Below are 14169 nucleotides of genomic sequence, written 5' to 3' on the forward strand. Positions count from 1 at the left end.
TGAACGCGGGCTCATTTTGTACGCCCTACGGCAGGTTCGAAAGACTGTAGAACTTCCGGTTCACTTAGGCGGCCAAATCACCTGTCAATATATACGTTATTTTTCTATTTCAGAGAGAAACTAGAGGTTTATAATTCTTGTCTTGGAAATTAAAGGCTTAAAAACGACGAGGAATCTAAGCGAAGATAAAGATAACACAAGCTATACCATAATTATTTTACCAGTAGGTATTGTCATGAAATAAATGCGTCAGGTATATATGGTTTATGTGTTCGCTATATCAGCTACACTGTGGTAAGCCGGCGAATAAATTAACTCGTTCACCGAAAATCCTGCTACTTTTGGTAGCAACTGTGGTGCTTCAATCTACTGAGAGAGTTTTAATTGTCTTCTGACATATCGCGAAAAATATTGTTGGTGGAAATTATCATTTGTCCTTTTACAGTACAGAACATCTGGACTAGGAATGACGTCACCACTCACGAGTTCTCTTTGTGTACATTACTTGTTTCTTTCAGCCTAAAAGTTACTTGCAAGCGCCCCCCAAAAAACAAGTGAACTATTTTTAATCTTGTCAGTCTGGCAGCTTGTTTTTTTTCCCGCTATTGTCGTGGATATTTTCGCGTTTTTTTGCATTTTAGTATAATTTTTTTAGTAATTTCATTTATTTGCGTCGTCCGCCCAACAAGCAAATAAAACGCAAAGGTTTTCAACGGAGTTGGTTGGGATGCAGCTGTTTGATCGGAAGCCGACGCTGCACCGACAGCTGCCGAAAAATCCCGATCGGATGTGTCCGATTCTTGTTAATGAGGTCACATGGCGGTGTAATCGAAGGGGATTGGATCTCCTTACATGACGAGCGACCTTTGCAGAAGTTTGTTCCCATAACAGCAACAGCGATCTGCGAGTTAAGAGCGTTCAAATCCGAGCCGATTGTGCCGAGTGTTAGAGAAATCAGCTCTTTCAAGGGTTGATTCAGGAGCTAGAAAACACCGGCCATGGATTGTTTGAACTTTGTGGGTTAGCCGTATTTTCAATACGCCACATGCTTGTCCGCCGCCGACAATCGACGATTTTGGTTTGGAGACCTTGAATTGCATGTGGGAAGGCGAATAATTCTAATATCTTGTCGACCTTACTGAGTGCTTGTGGAAGTTCGGTTGCAAACTGCGGACACGTTGACTGTGAATGTTCCTCGTTATAAGCCCTATAAATGGGCTGTGCTCCTAGCATACACGTCTCACAATCTGGAGTATTTTATTGTAGAGACGAAATTCGCGAAGGATCAAGCCCCAGACCTCGACCATCTTCACCAAGTGAGATTGTCGGCCATATTCACACAAGCTCCGACTCTGGTTCGCATATTTCCACTTCTTCTTCATCTCGCAATCGTGGAATTATCAAAAAGGGGCAAAATTCACATAGAGGCAGTTCTATCGAAGCAGAAACACAAACGTACGATACGAGGACTATGGATACTTCGAAGGTAAAGAGTGTTATTTTCCCGTTCGTGTTCGGTGGCCGACTTTATGTTTAGCGATCAAAAGCTACTCTGTGGACATTTTCGCCGAAGTCTTTTCCCTCCTTTCCTTCGCAATGCGCTGATATTTTTCTCTGGATATTTTTTTTACAGAATGAGAGAAGAGAAGTTTTATTGGGACCTATGAAGTTATATCAAGCGCCTATGCAGGTAGGATTTTACTTCATTTTCGTGGTAAAAACATACAAAGCTGTCTTTGACTCGAGAGTGCGAGAAGGTTAGAGGTGATATAAAGTATTGCTTGCCATTTATTCTTTTTTCTAACACTAACGATTTGGCGGATGTTTGGTCCTTTTTTTCTTTTAATCGGATCAAACGCCCTTCACCTCAAAACCTAGAAATCTCGCTTTTTGTTTTTTTCATTTTTCGGTATAGAACCCAACATGTTCACTTTGTATAACGAAGCCAGGCTAACATTCGAAGCATTTTCCCTTTTTTCATTGGCAGCTTTTCTCAATTCAGACGCTCGTCAGTTTGAAATTTAACATTTTTTTTGCGTTGTGGTAACCGTTGTACATATGTGTACAGGGAGAAATCCTCACCTATATTTCTCCGGTCAGCCGGGTTTTTTTCCACGTCAAGCGTGTAAAAAGATTGGTCTAGTTTTTGTTTACAAAAGATTTCGTTGTGTGAGAGGTCTACGGCCTTCCTTTATTTCATGTTTTTGCGTTGGCTTTTGAGAGGTTATCACCGACTTGAGGGTCCAGGAAGTTTTTTTCCGACTATCATTTCAAAATTTGTGTCTACGAGAGGGAGATAAAATCCTTCGCCGAAATTGATTGTATTTTCCCTGCGTATACCGAAGAACCCGTAATATGGAATCCTGGAAGAACCAAATTTCTTCATTAACCTTGCAGTTTGTTGGTGTTTTTCCTCTGTAAGGCGCTTCAAAGAGTCGGAGTTGAGGCTGAATCTACCTTCCTAAATTATAAATTATCTGTTTTGTTACCTCCAGTTGACGAATTTGATCGCGATATTTTGTTGTGGTTGGCTGTCATTATTTCTATGCAGAGTAAAGTAGGGATGAAAGCATCTTTCTGCCAAGACCGAAAAATCCCTCGGACTTTTCGTAAACAAACGAAACACGAGTTTTAATGTTTTCACGTAAGAGTTAACGAAGACTTTTGATTTCCCCTCTATTTAGATACGAACCTATATAACTTGACCTTGCGAGAAAATATTTGATGGTTATTGACATCTTGCATCAGATCTCGAGAGAAAGTCGTTTAAAAATAAAGGACACAAACCGAGAATTTTTAAATCTAAGTTATTGAATTCTCGTGTTTCGAGGATTCACTTTTATGGTTTATTTTAGCTTGTTTGAAAGTGACATCAGATCCTTGTTTCTGTATCTCGATTATTACTGTGACTGCTCATAACGATCGAACCATCCTGGAGTAGTGTAAGGGAATATTTTTATCGAGACACCACGCTGCAGCTTTTCATTTTCCTACAAACATTTTCTACCAAGCGTTCATCATTGGCTATATTCGTTGGAGGAGAGGAACATTGCAAAAGCTGTGATGGAAAATGAATTTGCCAAACACCAGTTTATGCAAATCAGCGAGTATTCTTTTTGTCTGTGTTCTCTGTTAGAAACATTACATTAATACGCGAGAAAAAAATCTGACAACACGCTGATGGAGTGTAAACTTGACTCGTGGGAAGTTTTTTTTGTAAGAACGGGGTTCATTGGCCAGAGTGTCACAGGCCTTTTCAGTTTTATATGTTTCTTGAAATTAAACCAACAAAAATACAGCTGTACCGCTATCCTGGAATTAAAATGAAGATGGGGTGTTTGAGATATGAGATAAATAATATTGGCAGCAAAAAAGGTCATCACTATATGTTTATATGTTCCAGTGAAATCTTCATCACTCCAGAATTTTGGTGGTAGAAATTTAAATGGATTAATTGCTCTTGTTGATTGTTGCTAAGAAGGCTTCCATAGTTTCTGTGGGGAAAATTTCACTGGATTGTTCACTTGGTTATCTGGGGTGTTCTTCTCACTTAGAATGTTAAGACTGTTTCAGTAAACATTGTCTTGAACCGTCAGTTTTTTTACCCTTGGCCCTAAGAGTTTAAGGCTTAATCTTCAAAGATTGGCAACGTTGGATATAATAATAGTAAAAAGCTGAAAGACAAACATCGCATAAAGTCTCTTCACTTGCTTTCATTTCAATGTTGTGAACACTTGAAGATTTCGTTCACAGACTCAAAAGTTACAACTATGTTAAATGATTGAAGGTAACTGTAAAAGGAAAGGGGGTTAAAAGATTTTTAAGGGTGTTCTTGGCTTGGCTCTACAATATTATTGTGGCATATTGGGTACTGATGGATGGGGTTGTAATCAGGTTTGTTCATCTTAATCCCATGAGTGTGTCTGCAGTCAAATGGTGGTAACTTGAATTTATCTCTAACTCAAGTTAACTGCAGTTACCCCTGTGTTCCTTTGTCATAAAATTTTGTGTCAGTATGATATCTCAAACTTTTAATGACTTCAGCAGTTTGGAAATGTTTCCCCAATGGCTGGAGTTATCACATTTCTGATGTTTTTTGTTTAGTTGAAGTTATAATAAAATAGATGCATTTACTCTTTCTTCTTCAATTTTGAAAAGTTCCATCAGCAATTATTTACCCAAGGTGTTACTTGTTCTGATAGGACTCTTTGTGAGATTTACATGTGTGACCTGTTTACCTATAAGTTTTGCCTGTTGCTGTTGCTATATTTGTGTATATTTAATTAGTTAGTTGCAAAAGCAGCAACTTAAGTAAGTCGTATTTTTGTGAGTGTGTTAAAACTATTTAAAAGAGTTGCTAGAAAGGCTGGACAAATATTTTTTGCTTGAAGCCATAACTGAAAATTGGAAATTTGCAACTCTTGCTCAAGTGTGTCCTAGCTGTTTATTTTATGGCCATTTTCTGTCTTCGACTGGGTAAAACTGCAGGAAATGTCACAATAGACAAACAAATAAAACACACTTAGCAAGTAGATATCCAGATAAGCTAAGTCCGGTCTGGAGAAAGCCATCTACCTCTGTACTGTTACTGCAATTACATGGCTATCAGATGCCCCATTCACACCAAGGCTTTAAACACGTTTAAAAGCTGTTTAGTTAAATACAGTTAAAAATTTTTTCCTTCATAAAAGCTGCTTGCGGATTTTTGTCGACTACAGATTTAGCGCAAATGAAAGCATAAATTAAAGTTTACTTGAATCCTATGTCAAAGTCAATGGCTCAGCTTTCTGTTATAAAATTTTCTGGTTTAATTAAACATGTTTTGTTGGTGTGGATGGAGCTAGAGATTGTTTTCAACCAAACTTGTGAAATGCTCAAGTCATTTTAAAATGTGCTTGGACAAGGTATCTGTGGTCTGTGCACAAAATGACCCTGCTGTTGTGTTGAAGGCAGGGTTGTCGCAAGGTTTTGAAGTAGGTGGCCTTATTGTTAGAGTAGACGGCTGATTTTGCCATCTTTTTGAAGAATCAGACAAATAGTTCAGCAGAGTAGCCGGCCAAGATCGTGAAGTAGATGGTGATTTTCGCCAGCTACCGACTTCTTTTGACAACCCTGTGTAGACCAAATGACGTGACCATGTTTGCTTCGAAAACATCTGAAATAACAAGTGCTACCGCTCTTTCTTTTACTTTGCTGTTAACCCTTAATTAAAGCCGTAAAAATGAGCGGTATTTAATTTCTCTGTCAATCGTTGCTGCCCCTTCACCCATAAAGATCATGAGAATAAAGAAGTATTAATGATCACCAAAGATACAAATTCTCTCAACTAGTTCAAAAAGGAATATATTGAGAACAGTAGGGAGAGTATGTATGTTGACATCAAGATCTACACTGTAAAGGGTTGAAATGCTTTCTTGACTTGAGTGAACTTGAAATCACCCCTATTCCCTAAGCATGCTATGTTTGTTGACGGATTGATAGCTCTTCTGGCATCAAATGTAGTCACTGACACAAGGCTGAAAATAGATTTTCTTGTTTTGTTTCCTTAGACAAGAAACTTAACTCCACTTTGTCCTACTTTACCTTAGTGTATAAAAGGATCACACTCAGTCATCCTTGTTGCCCCTGGTGAGGCATACAAAAGACGACAACCAACTGCTGCCATCTCATTCAATTTTTTCCACCTTCCCAGCCTTGCCCAACCTACATTTTCTTAGTTCTTACCTCACTGATTTAATCCCAACTGAAATTTTTCTTTTGTTGTAGATCATGCTGGTGTTTTCTAAGGAAGATGCCCAGACTGACAGCTTCCTCCATGCTGCTGAAAGAGGGGGATATGTTTGTCAGATCTGTAAAACATCAGAGGAGGCCATGGAACAGTACATTAATGTACAGCCAGACGTAAGAAGCTCTTTCACTTTTGTCTCTTATTATACCAAAAAAATAATAGGAAAAGTAAAGAATTAGGGTAAGGGGTTAGTTTTTAAAGAAACTGTGGTGTTGTGTCAGTGGAGAGTAGAAACGAATGTTTGGTTTATCAACAAAGTTGATAACTTAAGGTAAATTGGCCATTGAAATAGAGATTTGAATACTGACGTTTTGAGCATTAGCCTTTGTCATTTGCTCTGAGAAAGGGCTAATGCCCGAAATGCCAGCACTCAAATCTCTTTACGATGGCCAATTTACCTTTAATTACCAACTCTGTTGATAAACCAAACATTTGTAAACAATTAGGTCTTGAGAAGACACTTGATGTTACACTTCTTTTCTATCAACAAAGTTTTAACTTGTGACTGTTTATTACTTACGATTCAAGATAAGTCCTGAAAAACCCTTTTGGGAGAGAACTAAGAAATTTTATTGAATAGTACAATTTTGCCAGGCCCTTATTACTAAGAGCCGGTCAATACCTGTTTTCAATTGATGCAATACGAGTGCGACATTTAGTGATATTTGGCATTTATATTTTTTTAAATCAATATCAATGTGGCATTATCATCCATGGTTTTTATCATGGCATTGTTCATGGTTGTGTCTAAGCTATAAAAGAGTCAAGAATGCAGAAGGCACCTGGCTGCCACCCTCTGTTCTAGTGAGAAGTCATCAACACATACACATGGGGGAAAAATAATTCATTTTGTATAAGAAAACAGTGAAATATTCACTATATGTAGGACTGTATAAATGAAATAGGCCCTCATCAAAAAAGAATTTCCTCAAATGTTTTTATGGAAAAACGAACTTTCTCGAATGTGGCGTGGAATGTACACATCTTACAAGTAGTCACGTGAGCAGTATTCAAAGGTATTGACATGACCAATATTTCTTGCTAGTGTCAAATTTTTTTTAGAGAAATCCGAGTATGAATTGTTACATGAATATTTGGTATTCAAGCTTTCTTGGGCTCTTTAATAGAATGACTTTTTGTTATATTTGAATTAGTATCTGATGTTATTGTGTGGCAGTGTTGGAATTATCCAATTTTTCTTTTACCATCTTACAATACTTGCAAATTACATTTATATTCTTAGGAGTTATGGTTTGTTGAATCGCTACGAGTAGTTGAACTGAAGACAAGTAGTAAACTAGCGTTATAGAAATAAATTATTGTTATCATCATAATCATAATTATTATCATCATAATCATAATTATCATCATCATCATCATCATTGATAAAGACCCACATCATAGAAGAGTGTAAGCATTGTAAGTTGCTTTTGTGAATAATGCACGTATTGTTCAAATTATTGGTTTCTATAAATTGATCTGTATTGGAGCTTCAGTAGTGATGGTTCTAACTGAATTTTCTATTATTGCCTTTAGGTGATTTTTATTGATATGAGGGGAAATTCTGTTATTGATGGAGAAAGACTTTGCAGGTATTTTTTTCCCTTTGGACACAGTACAGGATTTTCTTTTTTATACTAGTAATAATCAAAGTTTAGGGATTGCGTTCCATGTTCTCAATCCTAGGCTCTCTCTCCTTTGCCAAGTTGGTGATGATGTCATCCACCGCTGCAAAATCTGCGGGGGATGCCAGAAACACATCCCAAGATTCATTCCTTCGTTGATTGTCCCATACAATCTCGGCTCCAAATGCAATTAGGAGTGTGTTCTGTCTACATGTATGTCGAACACAATAAAGAAATGGAGAAGAAGGAGAGGAGTAGTTTAGATCTAAATATAATTATATACTAGTTGCTGTAACATTGCCTTGTCAAACAACAACGACACTTATTTCATGTCACAGACAAGATCACATACTTAAATAATTGAACAATGAATCTGCTTGGTTTTTAGGATTATAAGAGCAAAGGGCCCAAGGGAAAACTCTATAATAATTGCTGTTGTCAAAGCAAGGTAAGAATAAATAAATTTTCATGTAATTCAGTTGTCTTGTGAATACCATCAAATCCCAGTTGTAACCCTCTTGCTTATAACCACTCCCTCTGCAAAGAAATCTCAACTCCTTGTAAGTTGTGTAAGACAGGCACTTACAGCTGCAATCCTAGTTTGCTGAAACACTTTTAACTGCACCTTCCCCTACTGTTAATACACAATGAGTTGCAACACCATCATCCTGCACATTGATAGGAGTATTGTGTGATTTATTACTGAAGAAGGTTTCAGGACGGTGCCTACTTTTGTTACTTCGCATATGTTCTGCGCATCTCGAGATACTTAGGGATATTTTTGGGCGGTTTAAAACTATGCGGAGAAAGCAGAACTTGGCAAGCGATTTTGGTATTTAAAAAGAAATTGGGGGTAACCGTGCATTTTTCAGGGATAATAAAGCTTCAATTTGAGAAAAAATGCCATACATTACTTTGTATTTTAGCACATTTTAGAATTGTTGTTTCTAAATTATCTCTCTGAAACCTTTTCATTCAACCCTGCTACTAATGATTAAATTTTAAGTAGAAGTCCGTATAGGTATCTCATTTCTAAGGGGTCAATTGCCAAATCATTTGTGTGGCAATTTGAGTGAAAGCTGCTTAATACTGTGGGGTTAACATACACGACTGATCGGTTTTCCCTTCAGAGAGACCTTGCTGAAGTCATCTTCACTGCATTTTCCTGATTTCATTGCTGCACCTTCTTTTAGTTTTGCAATCTTCAAATATGACATTTCCTTTTGTGTTTGTTTGATAAAAACTAGTCAAGAATCAATGAAACATTGTTTATAAAGAAACAACAAACTAACTACAGTCTATTACACTTTTCTATTAGAATGAAATCCCACTGCCTTCGCAAAATTTTCACATGTGGCATATGGAAGGATCACAGGTCTGGTTTTACAGCTGTGTGCAACTTTCAAATCAGACTCTCCTTTGCAAACAAGCTACATGTGTTTAGATTGAAGTTGAAAAGACTGTTTACAAGTTTTGTGTTACATTCTGTGACAAATGTTAACGAAATCTGTAGGATAAAGACCTACTTTCACCTTTTGCAAAACCAATAGGAAATGAAATCGGGAGCGAAAAAGACTATATAACCTTGAAAACTGCAAGCACAAGGATTTAAAATTGATGTCCCAACCTTTTTGTTGATAATTCCTGGTGAGGATTTCTGTGTTAATAATAAAAAACAAGTCGCCTTTTGAGTCCCTTTCTTCTTATTTCTCTTGGTTGCGAAGGAAAGTTTTGCAGAGAAAGGTTGCAGTCAGGTACATTGTCCTTATTAAAGTAATACGATTTAGTTTGTCATTTAGTCTTGTTATTTACTGACGTGCAAAGTGGAAGTTAGATTAAAATTAAGCAGCTTTCAAATCGATGGCCACACAAATGATGCAACAAAGTTTTATCTTTTAGTGTTAATTGGGGATTTTAAATTTTAATGTTCATGGCAGCACATCTTCATTAATATCACAAAGTTTACTTCCTAATGGAGAAAATCTGAGGCACTTGTGTGGCCCTATGCTGCAAAGTAGAGCAAACATTAAAGTGCTGAGTCTAAGCTTATGCTATCTTCATCAGTTTTGGGATTCTCCCTTACCCTCTTTATGAGAATTCCATGCATGATTAAGGTATTCAACTCACAGGAGGTGGATTGGTAAATCCAAGACTTGTAGAAACATTTTCAGTATAAATCAAGTTTACTTGTCAATCCAATTTTGTGCTCCAAAAGTATTGATAAATACTCTTGAATGTCTTTACAACAAGTGTATTACCCTGAATTATCTTGAACAAGGAACCCAGAATATACATCGTTTAATTCACCTTTTGGTACAAGGTGTTTTCTTGTGTTAAAAAAGAAGAGATCAGGGTAACTTCACAAATTCTTTACTTATTGGTATCTGCACTGTTCTCTTCTTTAGTCCCCGATCCGATGAACCACTGATGCTTCCATTACTGAAGGCAGGATTTGACAGGGTAAATGTTGACTCTTATGTGCTTAATTTTTAATTAGAGTTGTTTGCCACCAACATCCTTCTCTTTGAAAGGCAGCTGTAATCACATTTTTTATATTTAAATTTCAACTATTAGACAACTAACTAGTTGAAAAATTTCTATGCTTGAGGTTTAATTGAACTCTGATGGAAGTCAAATAATTTTCCCATGTACCTTCTTTGAACAGGGATGGAACCTGGCACAAACTTTATAGTATTAATAATTCAAAGATCATCTGACTTCACCTTGCTACACTTTGAGCAAGACTCCATTCTGAGTTGAAGAAAAACTGTTTTAATTTTTTTAGCACAGAAAAACTCTCATTATTTCTTAACTTCAAAAGTCTTAAACATTCAATATTTTGATTGGATTTTGTTATTCAAAGGATGTGTAACATAAGCCAGGTACAATAGTGGCCAGCTTCTAATTCGTGCTTGAAGTGTCACCACTTGGTCAAGCAGAAGTACAGGTGATGATAATAAAGCAATGATCACCACAGTTAAAATATCTTGATTTTTAAACAAATCCTCTAAGCTGGAATATGGCTCAGTGTAGCTGTAATAAACTCCAACATATGATGGTAAGTTGGAGGTCACCAGTTTTAACTGACAACATATTGGGCACATTAAAATCTTACCCAAATCCCAGTTTGTCTTTCAAATCAGTATTTAACAGAACTTTGTTTTTTCAGCGCTTTGTTGAAAATGCCAATGTGGGTGCCTGTCACAACGAGCTGCTTATGTTAGAACATGGGGAAGTCCAGTCAATGTTCAAACTCAGGGCCACCAGCTGTCTCTTTAGTGCGATCGAGAATTCTCATGATGCTGTGGAGATCACAAGCCTGGACCCTGAGAGGGCCGAGTTTCAGGTGGAGGTACAAAAGCAGTTTGTATCAATTCTTTAATTATAAATTAAGGATGTAGTGTTGTCCTTATGATTTAGAAGGTAAGGTTCAACAGGCCACAGGCTGATCTTTTCTCCTACGTCATTAGCTTTAATAATAATAAGCTTTATTCGTCCATCTTAAATTTAAATAAATATACAGTGGATTTACATAATTGGATCTAAAGTTAAAATACACAATCCGCGCCATAAAATAGTTCGCACGTCTTTTGATTCTTGACGTTGGCTTCTCAAAACAACGTTTCAAGCGTTTGCCCCTCGTCGGAGCAAATCCTTGTGAGAACGTATTCTTGTTATCTATGACCACATTTTTCAAATCCCTGAAGTGGCTGCTCTGTCTTGCTCCTCAGTATGTGAACCCTGCATTTGAGAAGATGACTGGGTATTGGAGATCAGACGTTGTTGGAGGCCCTCAAACCTTAGTGATGAATAGCGAACATGAAAAACCTGTAAGTAAACTGTGGACTTTAGTTTTACAATATAAATAACAGAAAATTTGTTTGAGGGTTAGAAGTATCTTAATCTTGCAAATTAAGTTTTTATTATGGCACAGTGGTGAGAGCGCACCCTTCCCTCCAGTGTGGCCGAGGGTTGCCTGCCGGACTTGGCATCTTTTGTGGGTTGAGTTTGTTGTGGGTTCTCATCCTTTCTCTGAGAGTTTTTTTTTTTTTTACTCTAGTTTCCCCTATTCTCGGAAACCAACATTTCCAAATGCCAATTCAATGTTGAATCCAAGGACCACATTTTTCTCATGTTTTGGCACTGTCAAGTGCCACCATTGTTAAAACAAATTAAAACAATTTTATTTCATTTACCCTCTACATGCGATATTTGTCCATTAGGGTGATCAATTAAAAAAGTACATTTTTTTGATGGGGTGAACACAGTGACTGGCTAAACTAGTATTTCACGTGATAGCCCTAAGTTTAAACAAGTTAGCATCTCAAATAGAACTTGAGAATGTTTTAAGAATCCCAGCTGTAAGAGGCTGACAGGTTATCTATTTAGATAGCATAACCTTCCTGTGTAGCAAGTCCATCTGGTGGGATGGATTGCAGCTGTGAATGAGCACTGCTGGAAATGATTGATGTCTAGTGAACACCATCAGTCACTACAGCATTCCAGATAACTTTCAAAGTCTGGGTGTTGATGAAGAATTTTGAGAAGATCAATAGGTGTGATTGTCTCCAAATGTTCTTAAGTACCGATGATGCCTACTTTTGTTAATGCGTATAGGTTCTGCACATCTCGAGATACTTGGGACTCCTAAGAGTCGTGCCTACTAATACAGGTATATTTTTGCATGGTTTTAAACTATGCAGAGAGGGTAGAACTTAGCGAATGCTCTTGCTATCCAAAAAGAAAATTGGGGGTAACCTTGCATATTTCAGAGATAAAAAGCTTCAATTTGCAAAAAAAAAAAAAAAAAAAAAAAATGCAGTGCTTTGCATTTCACTGTTTTTTTTTTTTTTTTTTTTAAGAAAAAATTGTTGCTTAATTATCTCTAAAAATGCGTGGTTACCCCAAATTTTCTTTTTTTAGCCCTTGCTATTGCTTTCCCCGCAAAGTCATAAACCACACGAAAATACTTGTTTCTTAGTAGTCTCCGTCCTTAAGTTTACCATTCAATTTTGTCGGGTTTTTTGACCTGGGACCCCTCCTTCATCTGGATCACTGAGACCCTACTTAAAAGAGATCGTAAATGTTAACTCATGTAGCCTGTTCTTTTCATTGTTGTTTTAGGAATTATATGAATCAATACATACACACTTAAAAAAGGGGAAGGTAAGATGACCATCATTAGTGTTAACTCTCCTGGCTTTTTATTGCATTATTTGTTTGGCAAAGTGATTAATCTTCTGCTGGGAATTAATGTGCTATTTTTTTTGTTTTTGTTTACAGCCATGGGATGGCAATGTTCGGGCTAAAAAAAAAAACGGGGAGAGCTTCTTACAAAATGTCCACATAATTCCAGTCATTGGAAAAGGAGGGTGAGGATTTGTCTGGATCCAAAGCAAAAACATCAGTTGTTGCACATTGTCCAACCTTGTTTTTGCTCTGGAATGTCCTATTTTAAAATGTGCTAAGACATGCAGCTAGCGCAGAAAGATGACTCAGATTTATTACCCCAAAACGTTTGTGATAAAACACCTTACTTCTCTGCGGTAAAACTCCCTCAGCTTGACTTACTAAAAGTTACAAAAAAAAAATGAATGGGAACTTTTAGATCGCTCCATAGTCCATTGCCAAAACCCTTAAATAGTATGTCATTTATGCCAAGAGATCATGACTTATATATATACAGCTATTTCAATAAACGTTGTCGGATTGAAATCAAGCTAAAAGACAAGACCGCAATGTTTCGTGGGACTATTTTTCATGAATAACTTCATCAAAATCATCCCTGCACGTGCAGGTCATTGTACTGCTAATTACAACCTATTGTTTTCTCCAGGCATGACTGATTTTGATGAATTTATTCATAAAACTCCCATGTAAACTTTCGGTCTTGTCTTTTAGCTTCATGCTTTGAACCGACAACGTTAATTGAAATAGCTGTATATAAAAAGAAAAATCCAAGATTGCATATATCCAGATATTTTCCACCATCTTCAATCAAAGTAAGGGTTTGGGATTTAGACAGTTATTTAATCTTATTGCTTATCAAGAAAAGTTATATCCAACATTGCTTTGTATTAAAATAAATTATTGGCTGGAGTTAATTACTCATTACCTTACTTTCCTTCACCTTCAAGGAAAGTTGCACACCACGTAACAGTGAAACGAGAGCTCCCGCAAGCCAACCCTCTTAATCAGGTCAATATGAACATGGAGGTTAACATCATGGATGGAGTAAGTATAGTCACATATGTCCTTTGAAATGGCTTGAAAATCAGAGTTGCGTTGCACACTGACGGTCTCACTTTGTGGTGATAACTTAATCAACTAAGGTGGGCAGGAGTGATGTGCTTACAAACTTAGGTAGCCAAATGATTTTGCTTACATATTCAGTTATAGTGAATCAAGCCCAAGCATTTCTTCTAGGGTTGAAATTTGAAGTTGATAATAATAATAAAAAAATATTATTATTGTAGTGTAGATTTCATTATTTGTTTAGTAATAAAATTAATATTATCTGTTCAAATGAAGAATGCAAAAAATCAAAATGAAACTCAATGCAATAACTGACTTTTTATTGCATTGCATGCAGGTTTCCTAATAATAATAATCTGTCATCCAACAGACGTCTTAATTTTATCATTTTTTTTATCTTTTGTTGATGCTCTCAGCTTTTAAAAGCATAACAGAATATAAAAGCACAGGGCAAGATGTTTTAGACTTCTGGTGGGATTGAAAAAAGATGATGGTATAGAG

At 36.7% G+C, this 14169-nt stretch overlaps 1 protein-coding gene across 4 annotated transcripts in view; it reads left to right on the forward strand.

The window, feature by feature from the left end:
* The first annotated feature begins 858 nt into the window (after window positions 1-858).
* LOC146479215 (high affinity cAMP-specific and IBMX-insensitive 3',5'-cyclic phosphodiesterase 8A-like) overlaps window positions 859-14169 on the forward strand; it is a 34654-nt gene continuing 21343 nt past the window's right edge. The window contains exons 1-12 of one of the 4 annotated variants that reach the window (XM_085111469.1): window positions 859-1486; window positions 1634-1690; window positions 5767-5901; window positions 7325-7380; window positions 7802-7861; window positions 8732-8788; window positions 9819-9873; window positions 10583-10765; window positions 11145-11243; window positions 12538-12579; window positions 12697-12785; window positions 13551-13647. In XM_085111469.1, the coding sequence (XP_084967595.1) occupies window positions 1214-1486; window positions 1634-1690; window positions 5767-5901; window positions 7325-7380; window positions 7802-7861; window positions 8732-8788; window positions 9819-9873; window positions 10583-10765; window positions 11145-11243; window positions 12538-12579; window positions 12697-12785; window positions 13551-13647 (1203 nt within the window). In that variant the 5' untranslated portion in view covers window positions 859-1213. The remainder of the gene's footprint in view (window positions 1487-1633; window positions 1691-5766; window positions 5902-7324; window positions 7381-7801; window positions 7862-8731; window positions 8789-9818; window positions 9874-10582; window positions 10766-11144; window positions 11244-12537; window positions 12580-12696; window positions 12786-13550; window positions 13648-14169) is intronic. The other 3 variants (XM_085111466.1, XM_085111467.1, XM_085111468.1) reach the window with 3 other exon arrangements.

The sequence above is a fragment of the Pavona decussata genome, unplaced genomic scaffold, assembly GCF_977016875.1.
Source record: "Pavona decussata unplaced genomic scaffold, jaPavDecu1.1 SCAFFOLD_61, whole genome shotgun sequence".
Lineage (NCBI taxonomy): Eukaryota > Metazoa > Cnidaria > Anthozoa > Scleractinia > Agariciidae > Pavona > Pavona decussata.